Raw genomic sequence first — 18,541 nt, forward strand, 5'->3', positions numbered from 1 at the left:
TTAACGATGACAGTTTATTGATAATGATTGACCTACAAATTTCCCCTATCATTCGTCATTTTAGAGTTGCATCACATTATACTTCTGATCATCTCTTATAGAAACCATTAATGATTGACCTGCAAACTTCTCCTATCGGATGCCAAAATTTATCTGACGTCTGACGACCACCACATTGATAATTTATTGATAAAAAATAAAATATATGGAAATTTTAAAGAAAAAAAAAAGTATATCCGACAATAAATAATTATTCTCTTGACTATCTTTGATTTTGTGCAAAAAAAAAACGGCTTGTTACTTTGGAAATTATATTTATATATTTTCAACGTACTTTCTATCTCGTTCGTCATGTGTTTATTTTCCAATGAACTCGGGTCACACGTATGTTCAATAGCTACTTTCCTTTCATATATTTTTCTACTTGTATTTACTCGATGAGTCGTTATATTAAAAAAAAAATAACTACTTTATTCCGTTATTTAATTATCAAAGTTGGTGCAGTGGACTAGTAAATATAAAACTGGTTGCTTATAATTTTAATAATCAAATAACTTCAAAACAAAATTCATTATTACGACTTCCATCAAAACACATTTTGTATTTTAGGTGTGTTCGGCATTGAGCGTTTTGGAGTGTTTGAGAGCGTATAGCTTCTAATATTTGACAAAACACTCTGTTTTAAACTGAAAGTCTTGTTTGTCACTGCAAACTTCTAACGTTTAGTTTAAACAAAACGATTCAAATCCAAATGCTACTTCACGTAGCGTTTAACAAAACGCTACCAGCTAGAAGCTATCCACTACCAGTTATTTTCGCCTAACACTCCATTTGTTTAACTTTAACTTTACCTTTTTTTAATAAATAAGTTGAAATTCAAGAGACAAAAGTATGAGTTTTATACGAACACCTTTTTTTATAAAAAAAAATACAAAAAAATATCTTCTATTGAATATATATATATATATATATATATATATATATATATATATAGAGAGAGAGAGAGAGAGAGGTTTAAATGTTTTCACTATCTATTGTGTGCATGTATGACTGATTCTGGACCAATCATTTAGTTATATTAATAAAGTAATTAATGCATATTAAATGTTGAAGATGTAATTAATACTCATTATATCTTCAACATTTAATATGCATTAATTACTTTCTTAAAATAACTAAAATGATTGGTCCAGAATCAGTCATACATGCACACAATAGATAGTGAAAACAAATTAACTTAACCCTATATATATATATATATATATATATATATATATATATATATATATCCTCCTTAATAAATAAAGAACTTTTTGTCATTTGTCACACTCTCATTGATTTGGCCACATGTCATTTTCTGGTTATTTTCAATTAAATTTTTTCCACATAACATTTTGCGGTTGTTTTATTTTTATTAAATATATTTATTGCAATAAATCTACCCCAATAAATAAGAATGATTTTGTCAAATGTCATTCTTTCATCCAATTAACCACGTGTCATTTTGTTATAATTTTGAGATATATATTTATTTTCCACTTGTCATTTATTTTATTTTTCATTTCAATATATCATTAATTTAGTTTCTATAAATTAGACCTACCATAATTACTATTAATTTCAAATTTCAAATTTGAAATTTGAAATTTCAATTTCAAATAATTTACAATTTAAACCTTTATATTTAACATATTGTTATAATTAACCCGTTTAGTATACGAGTCTGACAACTAAGCTCATAATTTTAATTTATTTATTTTTCGCATGTTTTTTTCTCATAATTTTCATTTATTTTAGATTTCAAATTTAAATAAACTTTCGATGTAATCGTTTCTATTTAACATTTTGTTTTAACCAATCCGTATAATATACGGGTCTCACAACTAGTATAATAATAGAGGCATTTCAATTTCATTAATTGACTTTCCTTCTAATTTCAAAATTTCTAAATTAAGGCTCATTAATTTTCTTTGTTTATTTATTTAAATTATTTGTTTAAATTAAAAAAAGAAAAAACATTTTAATTTTAATAATTCAATATTTTTCTATTTTTCTTATAAATTCAACTTCTTAATGTTTATAAATTTATATATATATATATATATATATATATATATATATATATATATATTAAATGAACCAATGTAATACATTGGTCTTACACCTAGTGTATTCTAATATATTTTCTCTTTTTTTGTCATGGCTTTTGATGCCGAATCAACCATGATCACATGTATATTCAATATATGTTCTATTAAAAATTATGATTATTATATTTCTCTTATAAATCTAAGTTTAATATATATCTTCTTAAAATATCAAGATATCATATCTGATCAATCTATTTTCTTTAAGAATTAAATTGTTTCATATTTTTTATGCCTACAAAGATTTATATTCACTAACATTATGACACGTATCATTCCAACATTCAATTTAATTTAATTTGATTTGATATATTCCTAATATATACTTTTAATAAGATAGTTAAAAAATATGGAATTGTAACAATTATAATAATGTTAGTGGGTATAAATATTTGTAGGCATAAAATGTATGAAACAATTTAATTTCTCATTTTGTAATTATCATATGTACCGTTAACAAACTTTTAAAATATTATATTTGTCTAAATCCTTAATTTTAACATTTTTAAGCATTTTATAATAAATTTAAATCATTATTTTTATCAATTGACTATCATGCTTCTTTATAAATATAAGTTTGAAATATATCTATTTTCGTCATTGAAGATTGAAAAGATAATATTAAAGTATCCTTCATATTTGACGTTTATGGTATGAACATGAATAAGTCTAAGTTTACAATGTACCAAATCATCCGACAAATAATTATATTAAGAAATTAAAAAAAAAATCCCAATTTATCAAGCAATTATCAAACTGTTTACGGTGTTTCTCATTTATCATGTGTAACATTCCAATCACAATAAATTTTAACTTTTCAAAAGCAACTCAAGACCATAATTGATTACATAATCATTGTTTCAAAAGTGTATTTCAGTAATCATAGTATCTCAAAACCTAAATAACATAAAACCGAATGATGTGTACGATCACACATTCGCCTTGCCACAGTCATCTAAAGTATCTGAAACAACAAACTGAAATTGTAAGCCAAAGTTTAGTGAGTTCCCCCAAAGTACCACCACATAACATATAATCAAACATACATCGGGTCTACAACCTCCTGGTTGGATTATCCCTAGCCCACAACCTTACGGTTGGAATTGATGGGTTTTAGCCATAAGAACATCCTATGTGTTCATATAAACCCTAATGCTTGGATCTAGGTTTCTCTATTGTACATGCAATTCATCCAAGACTATAAACCCTAGATCTAGCATATGATAGTCAATATAACATATAAATTAGGGTTTAGATCATACCTTGATTGTTATGTAGCAATAACAATCTCAAATCCTTCTTGTATTGACTTTAGAAATCTTAGAGTCACAAATGTCACTCCTCTAATGGTTCACAAACACCAAGAGCAAGAGGATAAAGAAGAGAAGAGAAGGAGGCTGCCCAAAACGTGTGGAAACCCTAGAAGAAAGCTTTTTCACGTTTTTTGGGCATAAGGGTTCTTTAAATAGTGAGGCTATTAGGGTTATCTAACAAGGAAACCCTAATTTGGATGCTTAAGCCCTAAACAACCCATGGACTCCTTCCTTAAAGGCCTTGGGACGATTTCAAATGGGTTTCCCCATAGAATTCGTTCACTCCTTTAACATGGAGTCCATTAGCTCAATATTCAACTATCATACAATTGACAGTTCTAGTCCCTTAAGTTTAATTAATGTCTTTTAGTCACAAACTTAATTCTTATTAATTCTTGACTAATATTAATTAAACAATATGATTTCTCCTTTAATATATTATTATCATAATATATTAATAAATCATAATTAATCCTTTCTATCCATAATTCATCCTATTAAGTTGCTTTTGTGAAGACAACCCAAAAGGACCATGCACCATCGGGCAAGTACATACCAAAATAGTTATGGACTTAGACACTAATCCAACAGGAATGCCCCGGCCCATAACCTTACAGTTGGAATGCTCTGGTCCACAACCTTTTGGTTGGCTTGACCAATACATAACGAATCCACAACCTCCTAGTTAGATTACCCCTGCCCCACAACCTCCTGGTTGGAATGCCTCGGCCTGTTGATTGACAGCACAAAGCAGCACATTCTCAACCCACATACTATGTTGACATATACATAACAATTAACATATATCTAGCAACATATAATCATATAACCATTCAACAGACTAACAAATAGATATACAAAGCACTACCGCATAGCAACATCATATATACCAAGATACATAAACTAATGGGCCGACATTGGTCCCTTCAACCCACAAAAATAATGAGGAAAACTCACCTCTCAGTCCCAACAAGTAGCTGAATAGGTATCTGCTCCGATTATTAGCTCTACATGTCACCTATTTATCAAATAGTGACCAATCTCAAATATAGCTCACAATACCAAAAAATACCCTTACGTCAAACTTGGTCAAACTATGGTCAAAGTCAAAAAAGTCAAAACCTAGTCAACAAAACTGAGTACGCCGATCATACTCAGCTTGTACGCATAGCGTACACGAGTATCGACCAAAATACGGGCTGGTTGACTTAGTACGCCCGACGTACCTAGGTTACACCCAGCGTACGCTGCCTTCACTTAAACCTTCCATTAAGAGCTAATTCCTTAAGCTCTTTTGCCTAAATTCCAAATCTAGCCCTAAACTAATGTCCTTAACGATAAAGTTTCCAGCTTTATGGTCTTGCACGACCATTAAATGCCTAAACACAAAAACCGTAGCTACTTAACCCATTAGGACCTTGTAACTCATGCATGTAAGGAATCTAACAATCAATATTACATTTCTATGCTTGTAGATGTTTCAAAATGTCTGGTAGGGCATCTTATATGGATTAAAGTAACCCATACTCATAATACCAAGTTTATGGGACCAAAAGAACACTATTTCATAACTAAACAAGATTTAAACAACTCTTAATCAAGTTCAGAGCTTTTTACCTCCAAATGATGTCAAATGATGTTGCTATTCTGGATCCAAAGAGTCTCACTCCTCCAAAATGATCTTCTATTCTTCCTCTCTCTTTCAAGGTTACCAAAACACACACAAAATGCTCAAGAATGCTCTAAAATGGATTAGGGTTTGCTTGGGGACGAAATTGGGTTGGAGGCTGATGAAAGAAGGCAATTTAAGGACTTAATGATGCTCAAGATAAGGTCCAAACCCTAAATATTAGGGTTTGGAGTTGTGGCGCGTACGCCTAGCGTACCCGGGGGAATGCACAATGTACACAAGCTGGCCCCAATATTTACAAAAATGTTACTTGGTCCAATATTAGGGTTTTGTAATTAGCAAATTGTTCATGGTGTATGTCAACTATTTGAACAAATATCTTACATATCAATCAATAATAAAAAAAGGTTTTAAGTGGTTCACGAGAAAAAAATATTTGGTGGATATAAAATTACAACACTTTTCATAATTCCAAAACAAAATAACTTTCACCAAACATATTAACAGATTCCAAATTGATAACATGAGGACAATGTTAGTGAAGTATTAGTCAAAAATTGTTTACTATTACTAAAAAAGGAAACAACCACAACCAATGATCAGTACGAAATCCATGATAGGTATGGGTTGTGAGAAAAAAAGGAGTCATGGTGCGGATGGGGATGGATGAAGAGGAAATTGATGAGCAGGATGACAAAGACGATACGACAAACCCATGTGCTTGAGAAAAGACGACAACAAGGGTTTAGGAAATCTATTTTAGATTCTCTTGCCTATGTCAAGCTTAAACAATGATCATAGAAGCGAAGGGAGTGCATAATTGTTTCAATGGAAAATAATTATTTAGTTATTTATAGTTTTTAACTTATTAAAAGTGACTAATATAATAATTTTGTTAAATATGATATTTTGAAAGTTTATAAATGCTATAGAGGATAATTTAAACTTAATTAGATTTACAAGAGTTGTGTAATAATCAATTGATCCAAATAAATATTTAAAATGACTATAAAATGTTTGAAAATGTTACAAATAAAATGCTTAATTATAATAATTTTACAAATAATTAATGTTTATCGCATTTAATTATGACAATATATTTCTTATAATTAATACTTCAATTAATTTTTCTTATATATATGCCCTTAATACACAATACGACTACACCACAATAATTATCTTAAGGTGACACCTATAACTCTTCAAATTTAACCGAAATTTTATGTAAACTCATCAAATTTCATCACAAAGTTCTAATAAATATAAATTTAGTATAAATTTGTCCTTAAACGATTAGCCGCCATCGAAAATACGTTTTTTTCCTGATATTTCAACCATTAAAAAGTTGTGAATGTTGATATTTCTTTTGTAATTGACTCTTGATATTTGTTCATAATCAAGAGAAAAATAAAATTACTAATATAGCCCCCGGCGAGGATCGAACTCGCGACCTTTCGCTTACGAAGCGAACGCACTACCACTATGCTACGGAGGCCTAGGACGCTCTAAATCAAGAATCAAGGAATCTATACTGGTTGCATAAATGCAACAGAATTAGAACGAGTGTTGTCCTGTCAAAACCCCCGTCTTCATCCCCTAGGGTTTAGACAAAGACGCAAAGAGCATCAAGATATGTGTGGAATATCGCTTATTATCTCCGGTGTTCGTATCGATTTATCGTCTCTTCTTCCAGATACAACCATTTGCTCATCTCTTTCTGGAGAAGCTGCAAATGTAAGCAATTTGTAAACATTAACTGTTTTTTATGATTCAAGTTCAAGGGTGTAATTAATTGGGGTTTTTTGTGTGATTTGATAAATGCATGAAACAAGCATATTTGATTTTTGGTCGTCGTAGAATATATCCCAGATAGTTTGCTATATTTTCATATCAGTCATTTCAAGAACACTTTGCAGAATTGTAAATACGACCACATGGTCCTGACAAGTGCCATTTGATCGAAATGTAAATACATTCTTATTTGAGTTCACTGGTGGAGGTCCAGTTTTTATTTTCTGTAGATGATATCAAAGCAGCTCTGAGGAGAAGGGGCCCTGATAGCTTAGGTAGCAAATCGATATTCCTTCATGCGGACGAGGAAAGGACTCTTCAAGCTTCAGTAGAAGAAGAAGAGGCAATTGAAGAATCCCACTTTATAGACAATCATGTATTGAATAATACTTTATTTGGAAAACTTATATTTGTTGGTGCTACATTGCAATTACGAGGAGTATATCCCGTCACTCAACCTTTGGTGGACAAATCTGGCAATATCCTTATCTATAATGGTACACTTTCTTACTGATCTTATCATCTACTACATAATCATCTAATTGCTTGGTTATTCAAATTATATTGATGATTGTCAATTGCTTATTGTAACTCATAGGTGAAGTGTTTGGAGGAATTGACCTCAATAGTGATATCAATGACACTGAAGTTCTCATGAAGTCTCTTAAGGAATGCTGCAATTGCCTTTCTCATGAACATGAAGGCACATGTAGGAATGGGAAATACTCTGTTCCAGAACTTCTTTCAAAAATCAAGGGCCCATGGGCTTTAATCTACTGGCAGGTAACTTTTGAGTGGTAAGTTCCATTTGTGTTAAATAGTACTGAAAGAAGTAGTATATGCCTTCATCTGACTAATTGAATTATCGCATCCAGGAAAACTCAAAGACAATATGGTTTGGTAGAGATGCACTTGGAAGGCGAAGTCTTCTTGTTCATTGGCCTAGTATAAAAGACTTGCGGTTCATGCTTTCTTCTGTTTCACCACCTTCTGCCATTGATGAACTCAACTTTTGGGAAGAGCTACCATGTGGGGTCTACAGTCTGGCCATGAGTGCTTCAAAAATGGATGGAAATCTAGTGGGTGAAGTGAAAAGACATAATTGGACTGATCCCTTGCTGGAAGAACTGATTGAATGGGAGAGAACTTTTTTTGAACCCAAACCTGAAGATTTAACTAAAATGTTTTCTAGTGAAAAACGAGGTAAAAAGTAGATTTATTTATTTTAATTTTTTACATTGAAAATGCTTCCAAACTTGAGTCAGTATCATTGCAACAGGGCATCTGCATCGGAAAGTTCTTGCTGCACTTAAAGAATCTGTGAGGCAACGAACAATATTTTCAGAAATTCATCTGGTTTGTCTATGAATATAAGCTTTTTATGTATATATTCTGGCTCTCTATGTTATTAGTATGTTTTTTTCAATTTGCAGAGTAGTTCACCAGTGGCTGTGCTTTTTTCTGGTGGATTAGATTCTATGATACTTGCAGCTCTATTGGATCAGTGCCTAGATTCAAAATGTAGGAGTGATTAGCTTTCTGTTCAGTATGAAAAGAACTTTTCTTTTTATTCTTTATTCACCATGCTTAATATCTTATGATACCTTTTTTGGCAGTTGAAATTGATCTGTTGAATGTAAGTTTTGATGGTGAATTAGCTCCTGATAGAATCTCTGCTATGGCTGGTGTGAAAGAGCTGAGAAAAATCGCCCCTTTGAGAAGGTAATTGGTGTTTTTGACTTTTTTTTTTTCTATTACCCTCTGACTTTGACTTTCTTGTAGTTCTATTATAATACAAACAGCTTATGAATGCAGATGGAATCTAGTAGAGATAGATGCAGAATTGTCGAAATTGACCACGGAGACAAAACGTGTTTTGTCACTTATTTATCCTTCAAATACATACATGGTAGTATGGTACATTTATCTGTTAATTGCACTTTTTTTTTTTTTTTTTAAAGTTGAATATTATTATAAGGTTTCATGTTATTTTTGGTGTTACAGGATCTTAATATTGGGATTGCCTTGTGGTTGGCAGCTGGTGGTGATGGATGTGTGAGTGAAGAAATAAATGGAAATAATAATTCAAAGGTCAAATATAGGTCTGATTCAAGGATCCTATTGGTTGGTTCTGGTGCAGATGAGCAATGTGGTGGCTATGGGCGCCATAGAACTAAGTTCAGAGAAAGCAGGTTACTTCCTATCAATCAGTATCTCATACTGTAAAACAAGCTAGGTAGATAAAATAGTGAAGTAAGTTTTGATGATTATTTGTTGATGTGTTTATAGTTGGGGTGGACTGAATGAGGAAATGAAGTTAGATATGCAGAGAATATGGAAGAGAAACCTAGGTAGAGATGATAGATGCATTGCTGATAATGGCAAAGAGGTACCACTTGCTTCTTTGTTAAGTCGTTCAGTTGTTTTATGTATTAAGTCAAAAAGAAACACATTTACTTGAACTGAATTTGAATGGACATGTTTGGTTTGTTGACTTCAGGCTAGATTTCCTTTTCTGGATGAGAATGTAATAAGGATGCTGCTTGAGATTCCACTATGGGAGATTGCAGACCTTCGCCAACCAAGTGGAGTTGGTGATAAGAAGATATTGAGAGAGGTATAAGTGTTTTGCTCCTTTAATCAGAGATCTTATGGAGTCAAGTCTATCATGTGTTTATATTTTCATTTCATGTAAAATAAAAGTCTTGTAAAGTTCCCCATTTCTAAACCGTTAACTTGTTTGTTTTGTTTCTTGAAGGTTGCAAGAATGCTTCATTTGAATACAGCAGCTGTCCTACCTAAAAGAGCTATTCAGGTAGTTTGTGTTGTGTTTGACAGATTAGTTGAAAAGCTATCTGTCTATCTCAAACAGCTGCTGCTAGATTATAAGATACTTAATGATATTGTGTTTACTTTATAGTTTGGGTCGAGAATTGCACGGGAATCGAACCGGAAGAATTATGGAAGTAATCGTGCTGCAAATCAAGCTTCAGCTGGAAGTGCATTCATTCATCCCATCTGATTTTTCATGTTTGCGCTTTTTTAATATTATTATTTATTAAACAAGGCCATCATGCATTTTGGAGGTTTCAAGATTCAAAACATTTTGTATACCTGTATAATTTATTCCATCCTATCTTATACATTATTAATCTTTTTCGGCAAAGCTTGAATCGAGTTTGATTTGTTGATTTTAGTTTTGTATATTTTGGTTATTTGAGTCTGGAACTCAAGTGAATCGACCTTACATTGTCAAGTTTGATTTGTTGATTTTGGTTTTGTATATTTTGGTTATCAAAGGTTCTTTTTCCTTGCGTTGATCCATAAATGAGATAGGCTTTGAGCTTCTCCAACCAAAGATGTATGGTTCTTATTGTCTAATGTCGGTGGGTACACCATAAAACGCACACTGCAGTGTCTGATGTTGCGTCGCAGTGTGCGGTGCACACAGACCCCCGGTTGCCATTGTAGTATGGCTACCTCACCACAAGCCCTTATCGCACCTCATTTGTTCTGTTTTGTGATCACTGACCAGTTGTGACCAATTAAAAAAGAAAGAAAAATGGAGTAAACGTGTGGCATGACATCCACCAACCCACCAATTTTGTGGAGTGAGAGAAAATGACGTGACACTGTAATAGTGTAGTAATTGTGGCATGACACCTTATGACCTAATGTGTGGTTCCAAAACTTTCATATGACCCAACGGACTATCGCTATAATTGTTTCGTGAGTTTTGGACAAAAACATTTTGTTGCCATTAATCCATGATTTGCAATTAAGTATGGCGAAACTAGCCATGGGAAGAACATGTGTCTAAAGAACAAGCGACATATCGTATAACCCCCTTCGTCTCTACAGACATGAAATGACTATATTGTCATTTAATTTTCTTGGTTTTCTTTATTCTTTTATTGAAATAAATGTAAACAACCTTTTCTCTCCTTTATTTTCTCTTTCAAGAACTTCCCGACGACCTTAGACATCTCACCGTCACCGACATCAAAAATTGCTTACTACAACTGTCAACTATCGACTACCATCAAAAATCACCAATTTTCTCTCTCTCTCTCTCTCATTTTTCTATCCTCTCTCTAAACTCTTTCACCTCTCTCTCTCTCTCTCTCTCTGTACCACTGTTTATCACTGATAGCACCTCTTAAATCGTGTAATCAACACCAAACCAACAAAGTGAAAATCAGTCATGAAACAGACATTGGATCGGTACTATTATCATCCAAAATTTGGAGGATAATAGTACTAATAAATATAAATTTGGTTATTATAATAGTACTAATTAATATCACCTAAAATTTGGATTTTACTATGCTAACTATTATAAAGAAAAGGGTATTTTATGTCAATTTCTCAAAGACACTGGATCTAATACAAAATATTTAAAAAGTTTGTTCTTAAAGTATAAACCCTCGCTCCGTCGACCTTGTGAACTTAACTCTCTCGCGCGCTCTATCTCCGCCACCGTCAGTAGTTACTCCACTGCCTCAGTCTCCGGTGAATGGAGAGTAGTTGTAGCACTAACGATGTCGGAGAGTGGAAGGCGGAAGAGGCCATAGCTGGTAATGCTGAAGCTCTTCAAGCTCTTCGAGAACTCATAACATATCCTCTTCTCTACTCTCGCGAATCCAAACAGCTTGGCCTTAAGGTATATCTATACTCTACAAACACACTTACACGAAGTTCTTCCTATCTATGATCACTGTTTATTCTCTTTCATGTAGTGGCCTCGCGGTTTGCTGCTTTATGGTCCTCCTGGCACTGGAAAGGTATTCAAAATTCTGTACCATGAGAGTTTTTAGGGTTATTTTTCTACAAATTGATTTATGATCGATCCTCCTTTAAAGTGCACTATACTTTTCTATCAAACAGCTAATTAACAATTTCAGAAGATAACAATCCTAACCTTTTCAATGAACACTACGTCAAAATCTACAACAGATAAGGAAGTCTACTTCCTTCAAATTGGAAGGAGGTAGCCTTTTATTTTCATTGATTTGCGATTTTTTTGTTGATGCAAGACTAGCTTAGTTCGAGCAGTTGTTCGTGAATGTGATGCACACTTGATAGTGCTCAGGTATTTCCGTTGACCTATATAGAATCATGTTCTGAGACCATAGGATAAGATGTGTTGATTAAACTTATACAACTTTTGGTTGTGAAATTTATTGCAGTCCACACTCTGTTCATAGAGCCCATGCTGGTGAAAGTGAGAAAATTTTGAGGGATGCTTTTGCAGAAGCATCTTCACATATCAAATTGAGAAAACCTTCTGTTATTTTCATAGATGAAATTGATGCCATCTGTCCTCGTCGTGATTCTAGGTACATCAGTAATTTTATGCTTCTTGTGTCCCACAAAAATTTCAACTTTTTGTTTCTTGATTACCCCTCAAGAATCACAACTTTTCTTTTTTTGTCTCAAAACACAGAAGACAGCAAGATATCCGTATATCATCTCAGCTTATCATGCTTATGGACTCAAGTGCCACATCATCATCAGCGACAAAAGTTGTAGTGGTGGCATCAACCAACAGGTGATAGCCTTCATCAACTCACTCTCTTTCTTTTAGTGGTTCCATTGAGTTTTCAACAGATCAAAATCGTGTACTCTTAAACTCTTCTTTCTTTCTTTCTTTCACATAAACAGTTTTAGAAAACACCTTTTTTTTAACACACATGATCATTTATACAAACCAATATCTGCCAGGGTGGATGCAGTTGACCCTGCACTAAGAAGGTCAGGCCGATTTGATGCTGAAATCGAAGTCACAACCCCAAGTGAACAAGAACGACTTCAAATTCTGAGGGTAATAATGTAAATATGTAATATAAACACTACTTTTGTAATTTTGTTATCTTGTTGTCAGATATTAAAAAAATGTTGTTCATTTGTATCTTCAGCTATATACAAAGAAAGTCCCCCTGGATCCCAGTGTCAAATTGGAAACAGTAGCATCATTATGTAATGGCTATGTAGGAGCTGATTTAGAAGCATTATGTCGCGAGGCTACAATGTGTGCACTAAAAAGATCTTCAAATGGGATCAATGAAGATATTGTTTGTAGCTTGTTAATGGATGATTGGAAGATTGCTAGATCCATTGTGGGCCCAAGCATAACACGAGGGGTAACTGTGGAAATTCCCAAAGTTTCTTGGGATGATATCGGTGGACTAAACGATTTAAAGGTCTGTATTCTGTAAAGATACAATCTACATTGCCATAACTGTGTTTTGCTGATTATTAACAAATCACAATGCCTCGTTAAAACATTCATCAGAAAAAACTAAAACAAGCTGTTGAATGGCCTTTAAAACATTCTGATGCCTTTTCAAGATTGGGTGTGTCGCCAATGCGTGGGATTCTTCTTCATGGACCTCCAGGATGCTCTAAAACTACTCTTGCTAAAGCTGCAGCTCATGCTGCTCAAGCCTCTTTCTTTTCTTTAAGGTTTGACCGTGTTTTGTTCAAAACATTGACCATTCTTACAATTTAATTTAATTACTTATTTTTTTTATTATGTTTCAGTGGTGCAGAATTATTTTCAATGTATGTTGGAGAAGGTGAAGCTTTATTACGTAATACGTTCCGTAGGGCCCGCCTTGTTGCACCAAGCATCATCTTCTTCGATGAAGCCGATGTCATTGCAGCTAAACGGTAACTTTTTTTTAAAACAAAAAAATAATGAAACTAAACACTGAAAAATTGTTTTATTTTTTTAAAAAAATTGTGAAATAAACAGAGGAACAGGTTCTAGCGGGAGTACAACAGTTGGAGAGAGACTTCTATCTACTTTACTCACTGAAATGGATGGTTTAGAAGAGGCTAAAGTATGTCGTTATTTTTGTGTCATAAATATTTATCAACAGTATTCGAATAATTTTTGCTTTTTTTGTTCTTCCCATTTTTCAGGGAATACTTGTTTTGGCTGCCACGAATCGACCACATGCGATTGATGCCGCCCTCATGCGACCTGGACGATTTGATCTCGTAAGTTTGTCACTGTCACTGTCACTGTCAGTCTGTTACTGTCACTGTTAAAATTAACTTGTAAGTTTAAAGGTTTTATATGTACCGCCACCGGACTTGGAAGCGCGATACGAGATCCTCCGTGTGCATACACGTGGTATGAAAATTGGGAATGATGTTGATTTGAGACAAATAGCAGAAGAAACCGAAAACTTCACAGGAGCAGAATTAGAGGGTCTATGTAGAGAAGCTGGGATTGTAGCTCTAAGAGAAAACATAACTGCCACCACCATACATGATCGCCATTTTCAAACTGTTAAAAGCTCGTTAAAGCCAGCATTGAGTAGAGAAGAAATAGATTCATATGCATCTTATATGAAAAAACAAACACGGAGGTCTAGATCTGATCACCCGCGGGCATCCACAGGTGATAAAAACCACAAGCACATGAACAGCTGGTTGTTAGGGTTGTTAGTTTCTGTTACAGTTGGTGTCATGGGCATCACTGTACTTTCGGGTACAAGAGATTATCTTACACATTTCTTGCAAATCCCGGCTTCCGAGACATTGGTGAGCACATAACATTAGTTTCAAGTGAAAGCGACATGTTTTTTCTTATATATATTATTAAATTTTGTTTCATTAAATTGTTTAGGTTTGATGAAGTATTGATTAGATACCATTCATAATTCATGTCACGAAATTTATGCTTTTTTAACGTTGTTTACTACTGTAAAATGTACACGCTTGTTTCCATCATTTCATACCCTTAGTTCATGTTATCAAATCACAAATATAAAAAACTTCACTTACATTCTGTTAATACTTACAATGGGTGGTGGTGTTGATCCTGAATCATCCTCATCACACACCAACTTTCGGGAGCTCATTGATGTCTTCTGTTTCACGGGGCTCTCAAGTGTATGCTTGGTCTTTTGGTTTATTAACGGAAAAAAAATACCAATTTTTTTACATGGGAATTATATATCTATTAATTACCGTGATGTGAGAGCTTTTACTATTCATTTCATTTTACTATGTATAGAGTCAAAATGTCTAAAATCAAATTAAGTTATTTAAGACAAAATATAAAATAAGTCTTTTGAAAAATACAGATTTGGTATTTGGCCATAACAAATCATATATATATATATATATATATATATATATATATATATATATATATATATATATATATATATATTAATTACAAAAATCGGTATTTGAGAGGATTCACTCTTCGTCCCTTTATTTTTATTTGTTGTTATATTTTGTACCCCTAAATTATTTTTGATGTAACAATTTTTATCCTTATAATTTTAAAATTTATATATATTTATACTCTTTCTCCTTAATTAATTTTTATTTAACAGTTTTCAAACCTTATAATTTTAAAGTTAAATTATTAGTATTTTATACATTATAATTCCGTCCCTTACTATATTTTAAAGTTACATTTTGGCCCCTAATATAATTTTTTAATAATCTTTTTTTTATTAATTTCTTAAAGATACACTTTCAAGTCAATTGTTTGTATCCATGTTTTATTTTGATATTTTTGTGCTCCACTTTATATGATTTAATCGTCTTCGTTGTATATAAGGTGTCAAATTGCGTTTTTTAACATACCGGAGCTTCCGCAGCAACGCGCGGATGGTCCAAACCCTAGTTCTCTACTTATTGGTCATCATGTCACTATACTGCTTCCCATAGGTCACAACACTCGAACTCATCTTTGTTCTTTTACACTACATCTTTGTTATTTTACAGTTTGTTTGTATAACCTCTGACATAAATCAGTTTGTTTGTATAACCTCCGACATAAATATTGTACACACGGTGTTATTTTGGGCTCCATGTTCATGATCATTGGTGTTACGGGTATTTCTCTTTTTCTGATAATCGTTGACGGGCGGAGGAAGTGATATCAAGGGCATTATGGTAATGTTTTGTTTGTGGATCGGATGGTTATGGGTATATTAAATGTTATGTATTATTTTGGTCAATGAATACACAATGTTGTGTGAGTGGTGTCTAAAACAAGCTAGACATGTTTGGCGAATATCGAATATTGTACTTATTGGAGGTTTAGGTTTTTCGACCACAATATGTTGCAATTCGCAACTCATTGTGCAGTGGCAAGAGTATTATAGAAGCCAGGTTCGTGTACAAGCAACGATCAACTCGATGGAAGTAGCTTGATTTTAGGAGCCAAGTAGTAAAATTTTGGGACATATGGAGTTGGAGATTCTTTCCAAAAAGTTTCTTTAAAAAAAGAGTGCATGCATCAATACATTTATCATCGAGGGGAATGAGACGCTCTCAAACCGATGTGGAACTATAATATGTTCTTGAGACGGATGTTCGATGAACGAGACTAGATTGGTATAATTCAAAAGGAGACTAGACTAGATTCGTATAATTAAGGTGGAAACCTGAATCTTCACTTTTAGGTGGATTTGTATTTCCAACAATATTAGTAAACTTTATATTTAAATTAATCAATATCTTGGCATCACATGTTTCTTTGGATAAATGGTGTCTATCATTAGTTAGGGAGGACGGAGTCACAAAAGTGAGATGCAGCGGTACAGACAATACCGTATGTATATGATACCTTGCACCTGTCGGCTCCAGCAGGTTGATTGTTTATTGCATTTTGGTGGTTTGATGAACCCGTTTTTTTTGAATTGCGATTAATGTATGTGAGAATATATACTCGGCATTATTTTATTTTCATTATAACATGTGATGTTTAAAACTGTCATTTTTTTTTTGTTTTACGTCCTTTTCTTTATTTATTTTTTTCCTTTCTTTACTTTTTTTTTTCTTTTATAAAACAATGCAAGAACATATATAATTGTGTTTATATTATTTAATTGTACCTCAAGCTTTAAAATTTGTATCAAATTGTGTTTTTATGTTTTTTTATTAGTTTGTGAATTTAGTTTTGTATGTTTTTATTAATTAATTTTGAATAATTTTAGTTAGTGTGTATTTGTTTTAAAATTAAAAATTAAAATGACTGAATGGTTGAGAAAGATAAGGTTTCCATGTGATATGAGTTGGAAGGGTTGAAAGAAATATAGGAGAAAAAAAGTTGATGTGACAGTGGGTTGAGTGGGTTGGGAGGGAATGACTCCCTCCTCCCTTATATTATAGGACATGGTAACCTAATGGTGTATGGTAAATAAGACTAATGGGGTGTTTGGAATTTGCTTATTTAGAACAACTTATGTTTCAAAAATATTTATTAGTTTATCCGGTGCCAAAAAAGAGTTTTATAGATCAATCATCCTTACGATGTGAACTTTTGTCTTCATTTGCTTCATTATTGCTATCACGTCCTTAATATCCAACGTCAATTTGAAAATTAAGATTTGTGTTGCGCCTTGTCATATATTTCGTCAAAACTACATCCTTCCTAATATAATTATGAATCGACATCGATGCCAGCACAACCTATAATTGTGTCTTGTGGTGCAATTTACATGTCATATATTTTAATATCGCCCACCTTACTCTAAAACTCCATTCTAAAAAAGACGGATGCCTGGCTAGGATCTAGACACCGAAAAAGCAAAAGATAAAAATACATACAATTGAAAGTGGAAATACACAATCTATCCCGGTTAATGTTTCCATTCACCCCCCTACATTTCATCCACATGAACACCGTAGAAACTTTGTTGTCAAAAAAATAATAAAATCATCGAGGGGAGGGGGGGTATTGTTTTGAAAACATAATCGCTTCTCATCTTCCAAATACTCCAAAGTGTAACATAACAAATTGTCTTTAGAGTTTTCCTCCTTTTAGAACATCTACCCAATTAAATATTGAATAGTAATAAACAAAATTTGCATGTTGCCAAAATTGAATCAAAATTGTTCATGTGAAACTCATCGCTATGAAAAAAAAGTGTTTACGAAAGTTATTTATAATTTAAACAAGAATTTACAAAAGTTTATTTAACAATTTACAAGTGTTTACAAAAATAAAAAAATTATAATGCCATAATTTCTTAAGATAAAATCATAATTAAAAAAAAAAAAAGTATCTTTAGTTATGTTGGAAAATAATAAAAAAAAATAATTGAATTTAACTTTTAATACTTTTAAACTATCACTGCTATTGAATTTATATAAATAAAAGTACGTAACTTATAATATTACATTATTTAACTCCTTAAAGTAATGAAAAAAATATATATCCTTCTGAAGAAATGTAAATCAACCTAAGGAAAAAAAACTATATTTTGTTAGAAACAGTTCATTTTATTCGTAGGTGGCAAACAAAAGATTTGTTCATTTCACGATACTTTTCAATTCCATTAGAATTTTGGCATATATTTTTTTTTATTGGAAATGACTAATATATTAGTATAAAAGAAAAACCACCCAAACTTATATTGTCCAGAGTTAATTTATACAGTATTTCTTAAAAATTTACTAGAAGCTCGATACGAGATACTCCGTGACACGAGGCATGAAAGTTGACAATGATCTTGACTTAGAGACAGACAGCACAGAAAAACAAATCTTCACATGGACGTCATCAGAGGGTTAAACCAGTAGATAATTTATTTTTGTTAATTAAAATGTTAATGTAATTTCATTAATGTGTTTAGGATAATTAAACCAGTACGTAGATACCATCTATAATTCATGTAACCAAA

At 32.5% G+C, this 18,541-nt stretch overlaps 2 protein-coding genes and 1 non-coding gene across 5 annotated transcripts; 2 read left to right on the top strand and 1 right to left on the bottom strand.

Annotated features, from left to right (window-relative positions):
• Window positions 1-6,513: 6,513 nt before the first annotated feature.
• TRNAT-CGU (transfer RNA threonine (anticodon CGU)) lies at window positions 6,514-6,585 on the bottom strand. Its single transcript has one exon. It is a non-coding gene; the product is annotated as a tRNA-Thr (tRNA).
• Window positions 6,586-6,669: 84 nt separating this feature from the next.
• LOC145101131 (Asparagine synthase family protein) lies at window positions 6,670-10,047 on the top strand. The gene is made up of 13 exons (XM_079038294.1): window positions 6,670-6,824; window positions 7,096-7,378; window positions 7,480-7,664; window positions 7,757-8,084; window positions 8,161-8,237; window positions 8,315-8,402; window positions 8,498-8,603; window positions 8,697-8,790; window positions 8,886-9,073; window positions 9,171-9,270; window positions 9,382-9,498; window positions 9,640-9,696; window positions 9,802-10,047. Exons 1-13 carry the CDS (start codon window positions 6,723-6,725, stop codon window positions 9,901-9,903), a joined length of 1,827 nt encoding a protein of 608 aa, XP_078894420.1. The 5' UTR covers window positions 6,670-6,722; the 3' UTR covers window positions 9,904-10,047.
• Window positions 10,048-11,329: 1,282 nt separating this feature from the next.
• Window positions 11,330-14,624, top strand: CDC48B (cell division cycle 48B). Of its 3 annotated transcripts, none has more exons than XM_079038295.1 (12): window positions 11,330-11,544; window positions 11,621-11,665; window positions 11,918-11,973; window positions 12,071-12,220; window positions 12,328-12,432; window positions 12,606-12,705; window positions 12,800-13,084; window positions 13,177-13,346; window positions 13,425-13,553; window positions 13,639-13,726; window positions 13,809-13,886; window positions 13,959-14,624. In XM_079038295.1, exons 1-12 carry the CDS (start codon window positions 11,398-11,400, stop codon window positions 14,445-14,447), a joined length of 1,842 nt encoding a protein of 613 aa, XP_078894421.1. In that variant the 5' UTR covers window positions 11,330-11,397; the 3' UTR covers window positions 14,448-14,624. The 3 variants fall into 3 exon arrangements, with proteins under 3 accessions (XP_078894421.1, XP_078894422.1, XP_078894423.1); XM_079038296.1 differs by having other exon boundaries at window positions 12,331-12,432; XM_079038297.1 differs by having other exon boundaries at window positions 11,405-11,544; window positions 11,923-11,973.
• Window positions 14,625-18,541: the final 3,917 nt, after the last annotated feature.

This window comes from Lactuca serriola, chromosome 4, assembly GCF_051521515.1.
Source record: "Lactuca serriola cultivar US96UC23 chromosome 4, Lser_US96UC23_V15, whole genome shotgun sequence".
Taxonomy (NCBI): Eukaryota; Viridiplantae; Streptophyta; class Magnoliopsida; order Asterales; family Asteraceae; genus Lactuca; species Lactuca serriola.